Here is a 23,510-nt window from a genome sequence, read left to right as displayed (position 1 = left end):
TTTCAGGTGCCGTCTTGAGATGATTGTTGACATATGCTACATTTAGGATGGACTCGTGCCTTAGCAACTTTAAAACTTGGAAGATCATAGTTGTACTTATTTGATTGTATTAGAACAATGAGTCCATTTAATCAATAAAACAATATTTCAATTTCCATGTGTTATGAAACAATGATTCTGTTACAACACTCCCTGACGTTTCCGCCACGTTTTGTTGTTCCACGTGGTCGGGGTGTGACAATTTGTTTCTTACCTCGAACAAACAAATGACATGCAGTGACAAATCAAAGTAAATGGGTCAGTATAACGTATCGCGAAGACATGCTCGCCTATAAGTAAACACTCACCCCAAGAGTTCCCAGGTAAGAGTGACTGGTCCGATACTGCGGATTTGTACGAACACTCTAGCCTTAGACAGAAAACACAGGGTACAGGCATTCACCCTTCCAGTTTGCACGTGTTCACATTATTTAGACCCAAACTTTGACGAGAGTTTGAAAACTAAGAGGGTTCAAAACCTTATAACAAAGGGTTCAGAACCATATAACAGAGGGTTCAAAACCTAGTTATCAATCATCCAAGGATAGATGATTAATTTTCCAAGCGGATTCGTTATTGTGTTCTCGTTGTGGTTATCACCTAAGGATAGGTGATGGTATTGTTTTAAAAATCTAAACACAAGTAAACTTGTGTTAGGGTCCTAGAAAGTTATAGTCTAGATCAAAGCATTACTAATAACCTAATTCCCTATAACCATTGGCTATGATACCAACTCTTCTGTCACACCCCGATCACGTTAAAACAACAAACCGTGGCGGAAACGTCGGGGAGTGTTGCAACAGAATTATTGTTCCACAACCATGGTAACCAAATGTTTCGTTTTATTGATTCATTAAGTAATGTACATTGTCTTTAAATCAAAACAACAAACTACACATTGTTTGTAACTGTTTTTAAGTCACTAAGGCCTCGTCCAGGTCCTACGTGACACAAGCTTCCTAGCAAGCAACATCAAGCAATACCACCTGAAACATATGTAAAAATAAAGTCAGCAAAGAAATGCTGGCGAGTACATAGGTTTTGTGAGGGTGTCAGATTCATGGCTCGTTTATGTGTTGCAGTACCTTACTAGACTACAAGAGTCAAAAGTACAAACCTCGTTTTGAAAAGTGTATTGCAACATAATTAACCAACTCAAATCGAATTGGTTATAGTTTATAAAATCTCGTAGCCATGATTCTTAAGCCAAAAATATTTGTTTTAGTAAACCAATTCGTAAAATATCTCGTAGAAACTCGTTAATAAAATTCGTATGGTTTATATCGTTTCGAAAACCTCGTCCCAAAATCGTACCCAAAGCCAATCGTTTAATTCGTTTAACTCGTTAATCTCGTTTCAAATCGTTTAACTCGTCCCAAAATTGTATTCGTTTTAAATAGTGAAACTACTTTTAGTCGTCTCGCTAACAACATTCAAACCTTCGTGATCAATGCTAATGAATGTCATTCGTTATGTAATTACAACCAACAAGTTTTGTTCACTTTATTGAAATCGCTATTAGTTTAGTATAAACCATCTTAATCGTTTTTGAAATTATCGTTTAAACCTTGAAATTCGTTTTGAACAGATGAATCACCCCAAAACAATTGAAAACAGTAAAATAGGGGAACTATGTACTCACATTGAAGTGCAAAGTATCCTCAATCTAAAGAACTTCAATAAGCTCAATCAAACCAAGGAAACTCAAGCAGCACCTAATAATTGAATAACTAGTCAAACAATAGACGCCTAAATCGGGAGATCGGACAGAATGAGGTCTTGTAAACCAAATGAGTGTTGGAACTCATGTGATATGGTTTAACAAAGCCTACATCCTAGATTAAAACCTAACCTAAGTGCTTTTGACCCGTTGCGACCCATTAAGGTAGCTTACGCTACTTTAACGCGTCGTGAGCGTAAATGCGCGTTTGAGACGTCTAACTAGTCCTATGACAAGTATTATATGCCTAAACATGTTTAAATAAGTTGCATAGTCAGTTTAGGTGACAAAATTTAGGTTACATATGCTTAAAGTCCAATTATGCATGAAAAGGGCATTTTGGTAATTTACCTAAGGCATATAATCCACCTATCATACAACTACTTAAACTCGGTGACCATAAGGTATAACCTCGGAAGGTTATTCCCTATGCAACTATGGTCACTTACTATGCTTGGTCGGATCCTAATGATCGACCAAACGGGTCGAGTTCGAAAGTCTAAGCGGTGGTTTAGACCGCTTGACTTACGACTCTAAACAAGCACTAACTAAAAGTGACGAGCTAAACATGTCAAAACATGTTTAACCTACTGATTTGGCATCAAAACAAAGTGTTTTGATACCTAATAGTAGTTCCGTTGCAAAATGCGTGCTAAAACGCATTTTGACCGAAACTTTGACTCGTCACTACACCTAGTTAACATGGTAATCAATAGGTATAATCGCTAAGGATTATAACCATCGTGATTACAATCACGTTGCAAAGTTCAACCGAACTTTGCATTGACCATAGACTGGTCAAACTGAAATTCAAACAATATTTGACTTTCAAACTAGGAAAACAATAATAAGAATGAAAGAATGCTCACAATGGGTCCTTGCTATCTTTTCTACAAGAAAACCAACTTCCAAATCAGATTTAGAAAGCTTCCAATGCAGATTGTAGAGAAGAGAATGAGGGAAATGAGCAAGCAACAAGTGAAAGATGGATGGCTATATATAGTTTTCGCAAAACCGTTAGGATCGTTTCTTGGAGAAGAGGAAATGATCTAGGCCATACAAGTGTTAAGGACTGATTGGGGGACTTGTTCTCCACACAAACCAGCCCCTAACATTGAAATCCACTGATCAAAACCATCAAAAACAAGCTAAAAGACCAGATTCAATGTTTCTGTCTGATAGGCTCTCGCGCCCCGCATAAGAATTAAGCTTGGGCTTACGCCCCAGGCCTGGCTAACTTTGACAGATTGTCAAAACAGGTCCCTGAACTTGCAAAACATGCATTTCGGCCCATTTTTGACACGTTTAAGCCTCGTTAACCTCATTTCAAGGATCTAAAGTGAAGTTAAAGTATTGGGAACTCAAAACATGCTCAAAAACATCTCGGATGTCAGTTCGTTTGGTCGTATGATCGCGTTGTTCGGTTAATTACGACGGAAGTCGTAACGGACGCAAAAACGATCCAAATTAAGCGACGAATGGAATTTTATCATGCCAATCACTAAAATAAAATATTTTAATGAATACATAAATTTTTGGGTGTCCGGATATATTCAGAACGTAAGATATGCGTGAAAATGCAAACTTGTGCACTTTTTGACGCTTTTAGTCCCTGAATGACCAATAAGTTTATTTTTAAGCACCAAACACCTCAAAGCCTATTTCTAAGCTATGTAAAGGATATTTTGGTCATATTTAACTTATGATGAAGTTCCGGAATGTTCGTTACTATACAAATCGGTATAGTTTCGCAGTTTGACACAAATAGTCCCTGCGATCGAATAAACTTGTTTTCGATACACCAAACCATCCAAAACTTATTTCTAAGTTATATGAAGGTTATTTAAGGTGTGTTAAGCCTATTTCACTATCCCGGAGTGTTTGTCGCGTTTAACTGATTGTGTTTACGCACCAGTTTGCGTATAACTTTCCAGAAAGCGATTTAGAGCTTGAAATGGAATCGAATCGAATTGTAAAATCACCAAACACAAATACACATATAAAACACATATAATAACACCAAGGCACATTGTATTATTGATAATTAACATTGTTTTGTATTGTTCATCGATTAAAGAGCACAGTTGTCACAACATGATTGATATGTGTTTATTTATTTATTCCTTTATCCTAAGTACAATATTAGTTTATCCTTTATACCTTATCACATTGCACACACTAAATAATATATATATATATATATATATATATATATATATATATATATATATATATATATATATATATATATATATATATCATATCTTTTAATATCATGTTCCTATTCCCATTTACCTAAAGTTTTGACTTTAATTATATTATTTTTTACTAATCTGGGATTTTATTTGTTTTATTTTTGACTTTTGAATTTCGTATAAATTAAATGAGAGCCAAATTGCATACCTGGGGACTAACGATCAGAGTAGCGATACTTATTAGACGAAAGCATGTCACACCTAACGTCATTTTGATTAGTCAATGTGTCCGTGTTAAGTCATGGATACTATCCAACATTATTTCACATCAACCCAAACTTGGATTGTCACACCCCAACCGATGGCGGAATCATCGGGGCATGGCACTGAGCGAAACTGATTGTCCAGAAGTTCCCATAACAATTATTATTACTATTCAATTTATATAATACGTCCCATACCGTACCTTAAATAGCAAACAAATTATTACAGATAACATCAAGTCAAATATTCTGTTCCGACAACTCAGATTTTAAATATAAAAATTGTTCAAATGCTTCTAGAGACTCGATCTGCAAGATCTACAGACAACTATGCTCTAGACGCTTATTCTAAGCTCGCCTTCCTAGAAGATAAGCATCCTAATTGCCTGTCACATACGTTAAAATAAAGTCAATACATAAAATGTAAAGGTGAGCATACAAGTTTGATAATAGCATATAGAGTTCAAAATAGTTTACGCTTAACCAGTACATACACAGAGGAAAACGAAGCATGTTAATTATCGACATGGATCTATCGATACCAATGACTGCGGGTTGACTGCCCGAGGCAGTTCGTAATACATGATTACCACTGTAATCCATGCAAGTAATTGTCCTTAACAACCCCCGTGCGAACGGGTGCTGAGTCCAAACTATAGTACTATCGTCGTTAAGGCAGGTAGACAGCATTCCACGTGTAAACATAACAACAAGCATTCATTTAGTCACGTAATACATGCGGTAACGGTTAGCGTTTGAAATAATTGAGTAGTGTGTTCGATGTGTCTTAGAATAAGTAACGTATGTAACACCCAAAAGTGCTAAAGCAAAAAGGGTTCGAGTATACTCACAGTGGTTGATGGATTGAAGGGAGCACTTGAGAGTAGGGTTAGCCTGAATAGTTTGATAGCATAACGATGAGCAACGCGCAAAACGAAAACAAGTGTCGGAGGGTCGGACAGCATGGTCGGTCGGACCGTAGGTCCGATCGGACGGCTTGACCGTTCGGTTAACCAGTCCGTTCGGACAGTCTGTCCGGTCGGCCGGTAGGCCGATCAGATAGACTGTTCGAGTGGATTGTTTCTTCCTTTGAGAAGGATGTGTTTGTGTATGATGGCTTGACCTTTTGAGGTTTTCGTTGTAGTATTTGAAAACATTGAAGTATCCTTACCTTTCAGGTCGATCGATCGAACGGACCGTTCGATCGGCCGGCTTAACCGATCGGTTAGGTTCTTCATCAATAGTTCTTATCAGGGTGTCACCTGGTCGGACGGCTTGACCGATCGGGTGGCACTCCAACGTGTTGAACAAGTTAAAAATCGATTAAGTGTTGAAGCATAGTATCTCATGATCCGAAGAGTAATTCAAATCAGACCATAGTCCGTTCGAACAACACTTCATTCAATACTAGACTTCATGATTTTGTTAAAGTGCGGGGCCATGTGCTAGCCGATCGGTTGGCCTGGTCGATCGGCTGGCTTATCCGATCGGCTGGGCTGTCCATTCGGACAGCCAGCCCGATCGGTCAGCTTCCTGACCTGGTCGGCCGGTTCGTCTAACACTTGGCTGCTTTGGTTATTTGACGTTATATCGAGGTACTTTGACAACAAGTTGAACCATAGGACCCTCGTTCTTACTTGTTTCTCCTGCTCGGACAGGAATCACCCAAATCCGGCCGGTGAGCTGTTCGGAACGGAGTTTAACGTTTAACCCGAAGTCGCTGAACCTCGTGGATAGAACCCGGATCTCGAACCGCATAACTACTAGGATGATAAGTGAGTCGGTTCAAATCCCGTTTCTACCGGTTTGAAGGCATTGAGTGTAAAAGAGTTGAAAGAAAGTTGGAAAGCATTCTTTCAATCCTTTTTCACCGTGTAAATGTTTGAATCTAAAATAGATCTTTGTTTGTTTATGTGGAAATCGGCTAGATCCAAGTGATTCTTGGTGGGTTGAAGCCAAAACATGAAATTCCTCAAGAACACCATGATGACATCATCCTTGAACACTTGAATCTCGATGATTTCACGGTTAAAAAGTAAGATTTGAAAGATAGAAAGGTGTAGGAGTGTGTATAGATCAAGAAAGTATAAGATTTAGGATGAAATCTTACTGGAATCGGAAGGAATCTGAGAAAAGAAGGGGAGCACGAGCTGGTCGGTCAGAGGTTTTCAAAAGTAGAAAGTTTGAAAGTGACAAGGGGTATTTATAGGCTTCTAAAAGAGGAAAGGGCTGGCCAATCGGTCAGGTACCTCGATCGGACAGCCTGTCCGATCGGACAGCAGTCCGATCGGCTGGGCTGTTCGATCGGCTGGGAGCCTGATCGTTCAGCTGCCTGCTTCGAGCGTTCGGTGCGACGATTTTCGATATTTCGATTTTGATTTGCGATTGATGAGAGTACAATGGAGTTTCCTATTCAAATTACTTTTAATCCCAACCACTATATCTAACATACAATAACCTATGTCTCGCGCTGCCTTTTCGCCACCAATTATCATAATTCGATTTTGATTGTGTTTGATTGAGTTTCGATTGATTACCACACATCACATGAAGTAAACATGCGCAAGTAACACCAAAGGCACACACACACGTATACTAACACCAGAATTCGCGTAATTCGAGTTTCGAGTTTGATGATGATTAGATTAGCTCGATTATTGATTAATTGACTTTATCGCATTGTTACTTCCTATTATTCACAGTCGTTTAGCGTTTCACATTGATTTGAACATTCGATTACTTTGATTAATAACACTTACTCCACATAATACAACTAACAGAAACCCCAACATAGAATAGACTAACTATAGTCAAAGAAGTCAATCTTGACTTTGACTTTGACTTTGACATTCGGTAACACGGGGTGTTACATGGATCAAGTATCATTTTCATGATTTCTTTGGGTTAAGTGTATGTCAATGGGTGGACATATATGAACCATTCAAAAGCTTGGTAATTTCAAGGGCCCACGTGATTACGAAAGTGACACATGAAAGACATACTAAACCGTACGACGTACCAAACCTATTAATTTTCAATATTTCATTTTGAAATATCAAATGATCATAAGTCTATTCCTATTTTTGTTATTCATGTGGTTTTAAGTGGATTTGTTGATTATACTTATTTTATAAGATGTCATGTTTTGAATTCACATATATCCTAAGTGTTAAATTTTCATTATACCTTTTGTCAATAAATTTCTACTCACAAACTCACGAACTATGTGTGTTTGGTCCTTGTAGATGTCAACTAGACGTCACCGTACCTGAAAACGTGATGGAAACTCCGGCCGTCATATGGCGGCCCACATCGTGGAAGAAAAGGTCATAGTTATCCCGAACATTGTAGTACAAGTCCAACAGGCCCTTAAGAGGGCTCACGATTAGGAAAATCATGATGGCGCTAACTCCTCTAAATGTTCATATAAGCACTTTAAGTCTTGTGACCGTCATACGTATGAAGGCACCGCTGGTGCTACTATCATCCTCCGTTGCTTTGAGGAGATAAAGAGTACCTTCTTGAATTGCAAGTGCCCTGATAATCAAAAGGAAATGCACTGACGTGGGGGAATGCTGAGAAGAACACCCGTAGTGTTGATGCCGAAGTAGCCTTAACGTGGGAGCAACTGAAGGGGCTAATGACCAAGCAATTTTTTCCTCATCACGAGATTAAGAAATTGGAAGATGAATTTTGGGTTTTGGAACAAACTAGTGGTAAGAACGTGATATACAATAACCGCTTTCATGAATTAAAGAAGATAGCCCCATACTTATTCACACCCCTCCCTCGACTCATAAAGAAATATATCAGGGGTTTGCCTGCAGTTATAAAAGACACAGTAGAAGTCAGTAACCCAAATACCCTCGAGGTAGCTATGCACTTCGCTAGCCAACTTACTGAAAACCACGTTAAGTCGGGTGACCAGGAACGCAAATGGCACAAGGATTCAACTAGCAAGGCTCTTGCTGAAAAGCCGAAAGAAGTGAAAGAAACCAAAGCCGAGTCCTCCTCTCGATTTGGTTCTAAGAGGAAGGAAAAGAGGAACGACAAGAATTACGCGGTTACCACTAACCCTCCAATACCAGCTACACCTATAACCAAGTCACACCCAACAAGAAACCATACACCGACCCTTACCCGTTATGCAACCGTTGTCAATATAATCACCCAAACACTACCCCCTACCATCAATGTACCAATTGCAGTCGCCTTGGCCATTTGGTTAACAGGTGTCGTGTCCCACAACGGCAAGTGCTTTATCCACACGGAACCCAGATGAACAACCAATATGTGACTCAACCTATGTACCAGCCACCCCAAATCATGGCTTAACCTCCCCAAAACATGATCCAGCCCTATTACCAACCCAATCCCCCTATGATGCGACCAACTAGAACATGTTTTAACTTGGCGACCCTACTCACTTCCGCAACACATTCCCAAGTTGGTCAACATAATAAACGCTCAAGCTCAGGCCAATCCCGTCAATCAGGCAAACCAAGCGACGCAATAATGCACGGGGCAGAGTGTTAAACATTAATGCAAACTAAGCACGAGCCGATAATAATGTGGTTAATGGTACATTCTTAATTAATGGTCTTTATGCATCTATACTTTTCGACTCAGGGGCAGGCAAAAGTTGTGTCTTTGGATTTTAAGTTTATTCTTGGTGTCCCTCGTAAAAATTTGGTCGATTCTTTCACTAACAAAGTAGATGACAGAAAGCCTGTTATAATTAATTCTGTGATTTGTGGTTATACTCTTAGCATAGGTGAGCATGAATTTTCTGTTGATCTTATTCTGATGAAGTTGGGGAGTTTTGATTCAATCGTTGGTATAGATTGGCTAACCAAACACCGTGCCAAAATTGTGTGCTTCGAAGAGTACATTCGAATTCCACTCACTGACGGTCAAGTTCTTCAAGTTTTTGGAGAAACTTTTCCAAAAGGGCTTAAGTTGATGTCATGTATTCTAGCCCAAAAGTACTTACGAATGGAATATGTGGCTTTCTTGGCCCATAATGTGGAGAAGAAGGGCAAAGAAAAGAAGTTAGAAGATATTCTGATTATTTGTGATTTTCCTCAAGTATTCCTAGAAGACATATATTTGGACTTCCTCCTGCGCGAGAAGTTGAATTCCGCATCGATCTTGTTCTAAGAACAATTTCCATTGCAAAATCACCGTATCGACTTGCTCTATCTGAGATGCAAGAGTTAGCTAGTCAGTTGCAAGAATTGACTGACAAAAGCTTTATTCGCCCTAGCTCGTCTCCATAGGGTACACCAGTTTTGTTCATAAAGAAGAAAGATGGTATGTTCCGTATATGCATCGACTATCGTGAACTTAAAAAATTAACCATCAAGAATCGTTATCCTCTACCGTGAATCGATGACCTATTGGATCAACTTCAAGTTGCTACTTGCTTTTCGAAGATCTGGTTATTAATAGCTTAGGGTACGAGAAGAGGATGTTCCTAAAACTGCTTTCTACACTCTCTATGGTCAATACGAGTTCATGGTCATGCCTTTTGGGCTAACCAATGCACCAGCAGTATTTATGGACTTGATGAACCGCGTTTGCAAACCATACTTGGATCGTTTCGTCATCGTCTTTATTGATGATATCTTGATTTATTCCAAAACCAAAACCGATCATGAACGACATCTTCGCCTGGAAAAACTATACGCAAATTTCTCTAAGTGTGAATTCTGGTTGAAAGAAGTGCAATTTCTTGGCCATGTTGTAAACGACAAGGGTATTCACGTTGACCCTGCGAAGATCGAAGTTGTCAAAAATTGGCACACTATGTGCACACCTACCAAAATACGATATTTCCTTGGTTTAGCTGGTTATTATTGGCGTTTATCGCTAACTTTTCGAGGATTGCTTTACCATTCACAACCTTGACTCACAAAGGCAAACCATCTGATTTGCGGCCTAAGCAAGAATAGTCTTTTCAAACCTTGAAGTAGAAGTTATGTGATGCATCAATTCTTACACTACCTGAATGTTTTGATGATTTTGTTGTCTACTGTGATGCATCGGGTCAGGGACTCGGTTGTGTTTTGATGCAACGAGGCAAAGTGATAGCCTACGCCTCGAGATAATTAAAGATTCATGAAAAGAACTACACCACTCATGATCTTGAGCATGGTGTAATAGTATTTGCACTAAAAATCTAGAGGCACTATCTTTATGCGACTAAGTGTAAATCTACTTTGACCATAAAACCCTTCAACAAATCCTTGATCAGAAAGAATTAAACATGCATCAACGACGGTGGGTTGAACTATTGAATAATTACAAGTGCGATATTTGTTACCATCCTGGCAAGGCGAATGTTGTGGCTGATGCCCTTAGTCGTAAAGAGTACGCCAATTCTGTTCGTCTTGTGTGTTCTTAGATTTTGAGTGATATCGAGAATCGTATTCGTGAAGCCTAACATACCTCTATTATGGAGAATGACTTACGTGATGAGTTGTCTTGTGGAGTAGGAACAAAGTTGGAATCTAAATCTAATGGGATTCTCCATTATAAACCGAGTGTGGATACCTGATTGTAATGATCTCCGTACTTTCTTAATAAAAGAAGCCCATTAATGTCGATATTTAATTCATTCGGGTGCTGATAAGATGTATCAGGATCTCTGAACTATTTATTTGTGGCCTGGAATGAAGAAAGACATAGTTGTGTTTGTTTCGAAGTGTCTTACCAGCTCCAAAGTAAAGGCGGGACATCAACGACCCTCGGGTTTGCTTGTGCAGCCCGAAATTCCAGTTTGAAAGTAGGAAAACATAACCATGGATTTTATTACCGGTTACCTCGCACCTCCAGTGACTATGACACTATTTGGGTTATTGTTGATCGCTGACGCAGTCCGCTCACTTCATACCGATTCATGAAGATTATAAAAACAAAAAGTTAGCCCGTATCTATATCGATGAAACGGCGAGTCGTCATGGTTTACCATTGGGTATCATTTCCGATCGTGATGGATGTTTTACCTCTCGTAGTGGCAGGCTGTACAATCGGCATTGGGCACTCGACTTGATCTCAATATTGCTTATCATCCGCAGACTGATAGTCAGTCTGAGCATACCATACAAACTCCTGAAGACGTGATACATTCGTGTGTTATCGATTTCAAAGGGAACTGGGATATCTTCTGCTGTTAATTGAGTTCTTTTATAATAACAGTTACCATTCTAGTATCAATATGGCTCATTTGAAGGATTATATGGACGAAAGTGTCGAATTCCTGTGTGTTGGCATGAAATTGGTGAAGCTCAGTTACAAAATAAGCAAGAAAGCTTGCCATTTATAAACTCATGTCAAGTTTTATCTTGATCTTATGTGGGACAAATAACAATCAACTTTTTTTCTCTTTCTAACACTTAACCAAACATACATTTTTATTTTGTTCTTATGAATATAGTTCCAGAGAATAATATGAGTTCATTGTCATCCGCCAAAAACAAGTTCTACTTGTCATGTAGTCCTAAGAATATTGTTATTAAATTAGAGAAATTGGGGAGACAATGCAAAAATAGTTAAGTTTCCCGGCGTTAATAGGAGGTTTAATGTGAACAAAAAAAAACTAAAAAGAAGGATAAACCCACTTACTATTATTGGTAGTAGAAGTTTTAGCCTTACAAATAGGTCTCAGGTATGTATATGTGACTACGTGTTCTAAATTCTACCTATATACAATCAGCTTCCATGGACAACAGAAGATATCTTAGTTCTTTCAACTCTTGTTTTATTTCTTCCATTGTGGGCCTTGTCTTCCATTCAAGGTCAAGGCAGCTAATTGCTAACTTGGCAAGAGATTTCACCACCTCAGTATACTCGTCTCTTTTCAGTTGATCATCAAGAACTTGAACTAATGCATTTTGTTCCAGTAGCGAAGCAAAGTATGCTGCTGCACCAGCATAGATTGTTAGCGGTATCTCTAAAGAACGAATATCTGTTCTGGTAAGTAACTCTACAAGAACAACTCCAAAACTATAAACATCACTCTTCTCGGTTAATTTACAGGTTCGAAAGTATTCAGGATCCACATAGCCCACGGTTCCTTTTACAAATGTTGATAGATGGGTTTTACCAGGAGGAACAAATGTTGATATCCCAAAATCAGAAACTTTTGCAGTGAAATCATCACTCATCAATATGTTCGACGGCTTCACATCTCTATGGATAATCTGTAAGGTTGAATGCATGTAGGAAAGAGCTTCAGCAGTGTCTTCAGATATTTTTAGCCGTTTCTCTAATGTCAACATAGGATTTGTATGTATGTGGTGGCATAAGGTGTTATTGGTTACATATTCATACACAAGCAAGGGGACATGTGTTTCTAGGCAACATCCAAGGAGTTTTACAATATTTGGATGATTGATTTTTGATAGAATGATCACCTCATTCACAAACTGCTTCACTTGCCTTTGGTCAATTACTTTAGACTTCTTGATAGCTACAATTGTCTTGTCTGTTAAATATCCTTTGTAAATAGTACCATAACCGCCTTGCCCTATAATGTTGGCATCATTGAAGTTGTCTGTTGCTTTCTTCAACTCTTCTTCTGTGAATATGGTCGCTTGGTTGGCAGTATCTTTGCTTGTAAATAACATTTTCTGTAACATGATACCACCATTTTGCTTGAATAAGTCCTTTCTAACCTCGATTTTTCTCCTATGCTTGACTCCCCAGAACACAAAAATCATTGTCAAAGTTGCACCTGCAACACCTTCACTAATACCTGCATCAATAGTTTTAATATTAGTCTTTTTCTTTTCATCAAAGGGGTAGCTAGCTACCTCAGCTGTTCTATCTCATTGTGCTTTCTCCAGACCATATTCAATTCCCTTGTATTTGTATAATTACCTTTAATGACTGATCCAATATCTGATTTTTCTTTTGTACACTGTCCACCTCTTTTGGCATTACCGTGGTACCCATCTGGGCAAACACAATAAAAACCCCCATATGTGTTCTTACAATGTCCAAGCAAGCAATCATTATGATCCTGAGACTCACACTCATTGACATCTAAAATAAAACATGAATTTAAACAGTTGTGGGATAACAATATCTTGTATATACATCATTTTGTTGCAAAACAAATGTAGTGTAGAGAGTACCTTGACATCCACCCTTGATGTATGGGTTTCCGCTGAATCCCGGTGAGCAATTGCAGCGATATCCAAGAAATTTATCTTCTCCATTTACGCATACACTGTTGTCTTGACACATATATGCTACTTTGTCCTTTTGAGCTTCTTCACATGTTATATTTGCAATAGACCACTCAAGAAACGCTGGGAAGGACTTGTTGGTGCTTAAAGTGCTATAATTGCCATTGTTGAAGTTATACTTATCTCTATCCACAATGAAAGCATAACCACACATTTTATAATCTCGTGGTTTTTTGCTGTTTTTGGTGGGTTTGACAAAAACTTTTGCATATGTGATGTTTGGAGCTGGAATGCCGGTTTTGCAACAACCAAAGCCTAGGCATGACCCATTTTTAGCATTTCTTATTTTCAAAAAGTTTGTTAGACACGATGTAGTCACAACAGGCTCTGTAAGTTTGACACCCGTTTTAACGTCTCTTCCTACCCCGACAAAGTTGTTTAGTGTGCTTGAGAATGGGAACCTGAGCACATGATATGATACTTCTGAACCATAAAGTAACCCCCCTGACTTGTTGTAGCAAGCATGAGCTATAGGGAGATTAACTATTAGATGGCCATCTAGTTTTATCTCTATAACTTCTAAAAACCGAGTTAATCCTTCACGAATCACCAAGCTGAAAGTTTGGTTCAAGCGGGGAACTAGTGTTGCCGAGTCACATTCTATGTAGTAAGATTTGTCCATATAGCAGCCTTCTTTGATTCCAAAAGGGTAATGTATGGTAACATTTCCACATTTTTCTGGGCACTGGCTGTTATTTTGTGTAGCATTCACTAACCCAATTAAAAAAAATTGTAGCAGTATTACTAGCTGAAAATTTTTCATTGTTTGTATGGGTTATTACGACATGGTGCTCGCTGTATGAATCATATATACATATGCAGTTATGCATATGTTCATATATTAGGTACAAAATTGCCTTGTAAATGGTCACCTGTCACTTAAGATTCCTAGGAGAGTATGTTTTGCCTAGTTATCCTTTTTGTTTATTTTCTTCCTGCATTTGGTTTTAGCAGTTGCCTTCTTCAAAAGATCCATATAAATCATATGTAGCACCTGATTTTCATAATAAACTCTACACTACATCTCACCTCTCTTTCTGTTGGGTTCAATAGTTCCAAGAAAATACCTTTAAAACCGCAAAAAGCATTGTTAGGCCAGATATATATTTGACATTCTTGATGATTTCTGAATTATCTAACGATGCTTTAATTACACCATTAATCCTAGTTTGCAACTAAAACTTCTGGATAATCAACTAAGCCTAACCATGGTGTATATTGCCTAGTCTAGTAGAAAAGGTTACCACATAATTATAAGCATAAAAGTACGAATTCTCATGGGTGTTTCCAATGTCCCTTGTTTGTTCTTTATAGTTTTTATTCCATCTGTTTAGTTCATGGTGACCACCTTTTTATTAGGAAAATTTATTGCTTTCTAAAATTGAACAAAGGCTGAACATGTGTTTTTTTTCTTTATTTTTCATATTTATTTATTTTATCTTGTAAGTTACTAATCTCTCTTGGTCATTTAAGTGTCATCTAGGCAAAAATAATTGGAATTTATTACTTTAGACTAAAGGAAGAAATTTTAATAAATATTGATATCATTCAAAAGGTACACCTAGTACATGCTCGTTCAAAACAATTTTAATTTCGGAGAGCTGTGAACCTAAAGAGTTTCCAATAGGTGAGGGTCGTGCTAAAAAGTTGATTCAGATTGCCATGGCCGATGAAAATTTGCTTTGAAATCATCATGATTGGGAACCGATTATCGAAGGTAAGTTGCTACTAACTTGTTCCATCAATGGCAAGTTAGATCAGTAGTAAGTTAGTATTGATCGATGGTAATTTTGTTCATTGGTGTTAAGTTACTAATAATTAGTATTAACTTGAATTTGTGGCAACGTGCAATAACGAGTAGCATTAACAGAGTTACTACATATAAAGTTTCTACGAAGGAATTTCAGAGCCAAAAGTATTAACTTGAATTTGTGGCAACGTGCGATAACGACTAGCTTTAACAGAGTTACTACAAAAGGATTAGACGTTATTAGTTACGTACCAAATTCGTGGGTTTTTATATGATGTCGTTGTAGCAACTACGTGTTTTTTTGGTAAGGTTTACAGTCAAGGATTTGCTCTCCAAATAAACTTTCTACCAACTTGCTTAATTGCATGCCTAAATTTCATTGGTTCGATCTTAAATTCTTTTATATTATTATTATTTTTTTAGGATTTTGCACCTTCAAAGTCTGATTGTTATAGTGACTACTGTAAGAAAATATATATTTATATATTTATTTATACAAAAGATCAAATACATATAACTTTGTCATACAAAACGTGAGAAGTGCGTGATTTTTGAAAATGAGCGGTGGAATTTTTGTAATATCCTCAAACTGCGATTCCTTCATGCCAATCTTATGTTCCTTCTTACCGATCACGACCCTGATTCTATTTTGTATGCCTCCAATATTTAATTAGATTTTGTAGCTTGATTAAAGGTTAGGGTATAGTTGGCAATGCAATTTTATCCCAAAATTGATTGATCACATCGTTGTTTCATTATTAATTGTTGAATAGAGGTTTATAGCTCTTGGTCGATCATGAGCACCACTTACGTAAAGTCCTTGAAGTACTCCGCAAGGAGAAATTGTACGCAAAATTCTCTAAGTGCGCTTTCTGGCTTAGAGAGGTACAATTTCTCGGTCATGTGATTAATCCGGACGGCATCCTTGTAGACCCGTCTAAGGTCGAAGCCGTTATGAAATGGGTACCCCCGTAGAACCCAAGCGAAGTGAGAAGCTTTTTGGGGTTAGCGGGCTATTATAGGAGGTTTATCCAAGACTTTTCTAAAATAGCCTTGCCATTGACCAAATTAACGAAAAAATGAGAAGTTTATATGGTGCACAGATCAAGGTAAGGCTTTTCAAACTTTGAAAGAGAAATTGTCAAGCTCCATGGTATTGACTCTACCTGATGGCACAGAAGATTTGGTTGTGTTTACGGATGCGTCACACCAAGGGTTGGGGTGTGTTTTGATGCAAAGGGGTAAAGTTATAGCGTATGCGTCAAGACAATTGAAGCAGCACGAGGGTAATTACCCGACCCACGATTTGGAATTAACAGCGGTGGTGTTTGCCTCGAAAATATGGAGGCATTACTTGTACGGGACAAAAAGTACAATTTATTCGGATCATAAAAGTCTCAAGTACTTCTTCGAACAGAAGGAGCTAAATATGAGACAACGAAGATGGCTAGAGCTCATTAAGGATTATGATTGTGATATTCTCTATCACCCGGGAAAGGCGAACGTTGTGGCCGACGCCTTGAGTCGGAAGGATTACATGTCTCCTATTCGAGTGAAGTCTATGAAAATGGTAGTTACTCCTCGAATTCTTAAGGTAATACAAGAAGCACAAACAAAATCTATAAGTATGGGGGATCCAAAGAAAGAAAGGACAAAAGGGTTCGTGAATGAATTAGAGGAAAATGTGAATGGGTTAAAGACAAGGTTCGGTCGGATCTGGATACCTTGGTCATGTGAGGTAAAGACTATGTTAATTGAAGAAGCCTATAAGTCCCGCTATTCGATACATCCGGGAGCCACAAAATGTATCGAGACTTGAAGAAAGATTATTGGTGGCCTGGTATGAAACGCGACGTTTTCAAGTACTTTGCGAAATGTCTAACCTGTTCACAGGTAAAGGTGGAACATCAGAAACCATATGGTAAATTACAACCGTTAGAAATTCCGGTATGGAAATGGGAAGAAGTTTCGATGGATCTGGTGACCAACCTTCCCAAAACAAAGAAAGGTCACAATGCCATATGGGTGATCGTAGACCGACTCACCAAAAGCGCGCACTTCTTACCTATTCGGGAGATCTCCTCTTCAGAAAAGATGGTGGAGATCTATGTAAACGAGATAATATCTCGCCACGGAGTCCTTGTATCCATTGTGTCAGATTGAGATACCCGGTTCACATCTCGATATTGGTAAAAATTTCAGGAGAGTCTGGGTACAAAGTTACACTTCAGTACCACCTACCACCCCCAAACGGATGGTCAACCTGAGTGAACCATTCAAACGCTCATAGATATGTTACGAGTGTGTGTCATGGATTTCGGGGGGAAGTTGGGACGACCATTTACCATTGGTGGAATTTTCGTACAACAACAGCTATCATAATATCATTCGAATGGCACTGTATGAAATCTTGTACGGGAGGAAGTATAGAACTCCTGTTTGTTAGGGAGAGGTGGGACAAAGAGAAATTGCGCCCAACGATTTAGTGGCTAAGACTAACGAGAAGATCGATCTCGTGCGAGCCCGTTTAAAGGCAGATCGAGACCCAGTAAAGCCTATTCAGTTTCAAATAGGGGATCAAGTGTTATTGAAAGTCTCTCCATGGAAAGGTATAATGCGATTCTGTAAACGAGGAAAGCTAGGTCACCGTTACGTAGGACCTTTCAGAATTTTAGCTCGAGTTGGAAAAGTAGCATACCAGTTAGCATTACCGCCAGCATTAGATGGAATACATGACACATTTCATGTGTCACAATTAAGAAAGTGCCTCGCGGATGAGACAACATACGTGCCCCTAGATGATATCGAATTGGATGAACAACTGAACTACGTTGAAAGACCGATAGCTGTCAAGGATACTAAGGTAACGCACCTTCATAACAAGGCTATAAAGCAAGTCTAAGTACAATGATAAACATCGAAAGGGATCGAATCTTACATGGGAACTAGAAGATATAATGCGGGAGCACTACCCGACATTATTTGGTACGTATCTAGGTTTCGGGGACGAAACCTATTTTTAAGGGGGGTAGTTTAATTATTTTACCTAAATGTTCTAAGTATGTAATGTCATGACCTTAGTTGACTAACAAAGTTAAAGAAATGTGAATGTTAGTATAGAAAGAATGAAAGATTTTGTGCATTAATAGATAACAATTAGAACTTGAAGGGCTAAAGTTGCATATTTGAATGATAAGTTTATTTATAACAAATAAAACATAAAAATACACAATGTGTGTGTTCTGGAGTTCAACCAGAAGAAAGGAAGAGCAAGGAAACCCCTTGTTTTTATAAATCATCAAAATTAGAAGGAGAATCAAAGCCAAAACATATGCATGAACCCTAATCTCTAACCATCTAAGCTTGTTCTTCAATGTGGTAAGTCAAATTTCATAAATTGATGAATTTTAGAAAGTGGATTTCGACCCACTCATGAATCCAAGTAGAAATTCGTGTAATTGTGAGTTAGGATTTCACGATAGAATAAGAATTTTTTTGAATTTGGTTATTTGAATGATCTGAAGCATACACCCACTTGATGTAAAAAGTATGATGAACATGATGATCAAGTAGTTGCAAATAGGTGTAATTTTGATGTATGATCTTGTATGTGATAGAGAGATTTAGATAAGTTGATGTAGGATGAAAGAAATGTATGAATTTGATTGAATTTGATAACCCATGAAGTAAACAAGTAGAACTATGCTTTAAATACTTGTACCTTATGCTTTGTTGATGTTATGCACACCAAGTGTTTGATGAAATGCCTTAATTAAGAATTCAGCATTATTGGTCTTAAACCTTATGTAATGATCATGATTTGAATGTGCTTATGAAGTAGGTGTTAATTTATATGATGTCTTATCAAAGGATGTATGTAAATGAGCATAAGACATGAATTCTAAGTATAAATAGTTATCTATAGGTGTAAAGGAAGAAAGTTTAAGTCACGCGAAGCAACAAGAGAATCAAGAACGAAGTACGCTACGTGTACGATTATGGTTTTTATTATAGCTTTGTTTATCATTATCTATTGGGGCAATTGTAATCGATAAAAGAAGGATCATGTATAAGACTCATTATGAATGGGTCGAATAAATTAGAATGATATGCAAGAGAATAAATATGTGTTAGACCCCTCATGAACAGGTCGAACGAACTAGAATGAAAGTATAAAGAATGATAGTATGATGTTTATACCATGAACGGATTCAAGTAAAAGAATGTCAATACTAGTTAACAAGCTAACTTGTAAGGTTACGCTAATGGCATATTTGTTATATTATCGTGAGTTAAAATCTTATGTTATTAGGAAGGGATTAAGTTTAAATGTTATTAAATTTTGATGTTGTGATGTAGGTAAAACTCAAGTTTAGATGGTCACGCTTCGCTCGGATTGAAAACACTTCAAATGCCCTCCATGCGCTTCCGCAATTTTTGTAAAGTTGTTAATGGGTCAAAATACTTTTGTTACAAATAGCTCATGTTAAGTTGTAAAACTATAACCCTTAATTATGCTATGCCTTTTGTAAATCCTAGTTGGTTGTAAATGTTTCAAACGGAATGGTATTTGTATGGATAATTAAGCTTGTTCTAATGGTATGTAAAAAGTTTAAATTGGGTCGTGATTTTGTCGTTAAAGTATTGATTTTTGACCATATTTGAAAACGGGCTTTACTTGGATATCACATGACACTTTTTAAATGGTTTTTACAGTTTGTATATGAAATGTGGTTTGTATTTGATCCTAGTCCTTGTGATATGTGCATCCATTCCCATGTTTCTTTCTTTGTTCCTTTTTTCTAGGACCATGTACGCCTATTAAATGCATAGAATTTCCATGCTTTGTTATGAAATGGATGTTAGTAAAATCTAACCTTCTCGTCTTCTTCTTCTCTACTAAACTTTTGCTGCTCTAATTCCTGGCTAAAACCCAAGAGACCACATCATCAGCATAGTGTAACAAAAAAACAACTAAGAAGTAATTCATTCCTCGACTTCTACCATCAGTTTTTCAACAACCTGCTATCTCATCCCATTCACATGTTCTCCCAATGCGACCATCTGTGTGAGGTGCTTCCAATGATTTATTCCATAAACCCAGTATTGAAATTGATTCTAAGCAATCGATCAATTTTGTAATGGATTGCTTCATCTCTAGTGGGTTCTTCCTAATCGAATATATGATTTAGATCAAATTTAAAATTTTAGCATTCCAATCAGAATCGGTCTTGAATACTAGTGATTACTAAGGTGGTGTTTGTTTTTTCAAATGAAAAAGGTCTGCAGTCTGCGGACCACATCTGTAAACGTCTGCACGAGAAGAGGTGGACCAAATGTCTGCGGAGTGTAATAAAAAGAGTGTTTGTTTTTTCCCTTTCTCTTGACAACACCCCCAAGCTCTGCATTCTTCGCAAAACCAATTCAATCATCACCCCCACCACCACATTTCATCAAATCAACATCACTGCCCACCGACAACATCCCCAATCATCACCCCTTTCTATTCGAAGTCACCCTGTGACAACCCTCACTAAACCAGGTATCCGTACGATTGATTAATTTTAATTACGTGCCTAATGACTGTGCTTAATTACAACTGATGACGTAGACTGCTTCCTGATTTCTGTAACATACATACATATGCATCACATTTCATATTGTCACTCCATTTATTACACACAAACTTTAGTGACATACTTGATGCACAAAGCACAGCTAGCACACTTAAGCGGATAACTCAGGTTTATACTGACAGTGCCAGTACATAGACAGACAGTGTTTTGAGACCCAGTATGGGCCAGGGACAAAGTACTACACTAGTATGGGTGTAGGGAAGTGAGGACCATAAGACTGTGTCACTAGGTGATAGCTTGAGTGCCGGAAAGTGCCTAAAACTCATTTTAAGTGCAGAATTCTGCATTTTCAGCAACAATTCAATTTTAACATACTCGTATTATACAGAGAATTGACTAAATAGTCCTGAACGCTTTCCTAAGTGTTGGAATTAATTTCGTTACAAAAAGATGCATAAAAGACACTATACGGTACGATTTGACACTTTAACGGAATGGTACTTAACCGAACAACCGGACATTACCCGGGACACCAAAATTTTGTCAAAAACATTATTTTGTTATTTTTAACTAATTATGGTTCCAAAAATCCCCACACACTATAACAATATGTCATACACTTACTACTTTAGAAAATACCCTTAACCTCCTAATTATTTACCCACTAATTATCAAATTTTACAAATTACCCCCCCCCCTAGCAAATCTAAGTCATCATCATCACCAAATATTCTTGGATTTTAATTTTTTTATTTCCGTGATTTTGGTTGGCCAAGAATCTATGCAATCATTTCTCTAGGATTGAATAGGGTGGCTTAGTGAGTTCCAAGAAACCTTATATCATCACAACCCTCACAAGTTCATTTCACCTCCCTCAAACTCACTCTCTCTCTTCCCTCTCGGCTGCCCACATCCGCCACCACCCTCACCACTTCAACATCCACCCATTTGATCGATTTTCAAGTCCAAAACAAGTGATATAAGGAACCTTGTGAAGCTTGGAGCTTGGAGTCTTGAAGAAACATCACCCCTTGCATTCTCACGCCATTTTCATCATCATTTCTTGTTCACAAGTTCATCCCTAGCCCTTGTGCTAATTGTAAGTCTTCGATTTAACTCTTGAATCACTTCTACGTTGATTGTTCGGAAGATTGTTGTTTGAAGTTTAACACAAGAACACAAGGAGATAATGAACAAGGAACCTAAACATGAACTTATATAATGATAAAATCTGGTTGGATTATGTTGGTATAAGCATGCATGTTGTTTGATCATTGATTTCTCGATAAACCCGTTGTTAGAACAATTGTTGACGCGTTTTAGTAACATTTACACTCTAAAAAGCATGTTGATTAGTATTTTTCAGCCAACTTCAACAGGCTGTAACTGGATCATTATAAATCGAAAAAACTAATTTTCTGAAGCCTAAAATATGCATTTTCGAAAACGATCAAATGGCACTGGAATCGTAATTTTTCGAGGTTATTTACTAATTTTAAAGGACTGTTTTTGGACAGCAGCTCAAGCTGTGTTTTTACTACAGAAAAAGTGTGTTGTATTCGGAGTCATAACTTAAAAACTGAGTAGAATTAGCTCATGGAATTTTTACTATAGATGTTCACTGTTGTCGCGGTGATCCTCCAACTGGAATTTCGTCAATCGGACTTACGATTAATTTTTAGTGAATTATTCTGTAGACTGTAGTCAGAAAGTGACAAATTTGATTGCAGTCTGGTAAATGAATTTCTATAAAATATTGGTGATGAACTGGACCCCAATATTTTTACACAATAAAATATGGACCGTATATGACTTTCTGTAAAAATTTGGGAATTTTTGGAATGCGTTAACTATTTTATTAAATTGCTCGAAAATAGTCCAGTTTTGACTAATAAAGCAGAAATGACATAAGTAGCATATTGCATGTCTAATTGTCGGGTTGGTTATGTGAGAACAATCTACGGGATATATGTAAAAGAAAATGATATGCTATTTAGCATGGACACCTCCATTTACAAAGGAGACTATGGCGAAATTTTCCGAAAATCCTAACACTTAGTAAATATTTTCGAGACGAGTGTTTACTAGTATATTTTAGATTTTGTTTTCAAAGATAAAACTCGTCATAATATATCACAAAATACAAAATATCGGAGGTTGGTTTTATACATAAAAATGGTTAAGTATATATTCTCAAAAAGGGACTTAAAAATATTTCCGACATCCCATCCTTGGAAAGGAAATGCGTATATAAGATATCTTGGAAGTATTGATACTAGAATATTGAACGAGCAAATATCCCAACGCGGCATATGATTAAGTTGAAATATTAATTATTTTGACAAATAATTATCACTCGAAATAATATAAGAAACGTAACTCAAAACATTAAACTCTAAGCCAAGGCACGGCCCGTTCGTTTAATAGACATTAGTACGTTGTAGGTTGTCGTGTAGCGGACAGAGTTTGAGATATGATTCAAGACGCACTACAGTGAGTTCATGTCCCCCTTTTCTCTTAACTATTTTTAGTTTTATACCTCGGGGGTGGAATACATGTTACAATTTATTACAGACATTTATACATGGTATGGTTAGCTTAAGGAGGGTTTTTACTACGCGATCAAGTGAGTGGTGGGCATGACACTTAAGGCCATTAATCCTCATTGTAGGACCACGGGGCATGAGTGATATATCTATTTGGGTGTAGCGAG

The 23,510-nt window shown here is 37.6% G+C and overlaps 1 protein-coding gene across 1 annotated transcript; it reads right to left on the bottom strand.

The window, feature by feature from the left end:
* Positions 1 to 11,920: 11,920 nt before the first annotated feature.
* Positions 11,921 to 14,093, bottom strand: LOC110894166 (wall-associated receptor kinase 3). Its single transcript, XM_022141357.1, has 3 exons — positions 13,358 to 14,093; positions 13,101 to 13,265; positions 11,921 to 12,975 (listed from the first exon to the last, which is right to left on the bottom strand). The coding sequence occupies exons 1-3, from the start codon at positions 14,091 to 14,093 to the stop codon at positions 11,921 to 11,923; spliced, it is 1,956 nt and encodes a 651-aa protein (XP_021997049.1).
* Between the last annotated feature and the right edge of the window lie 9,417 nt (positions 14,094 to 23,510).

This window comes from Helianthus annuus, chromosome 2 (assembly GCF_002127325.2).
Source record: "Helianthus annuus cultivar XRQ/B chromosome 2, HanXRQr2.0-SUNRISE, whole genome shotgun sequence".
Classification (NCBI taxonomy): Eukaryota; Viridiplantae; Streptophyta; class Magnoliopsida; order Asterales; family Asteraceae; genus Helianthus; species Helianthus annuus.
This window is presented reverse-complemented; position numbering and strand designations above follow the sequence as displayed.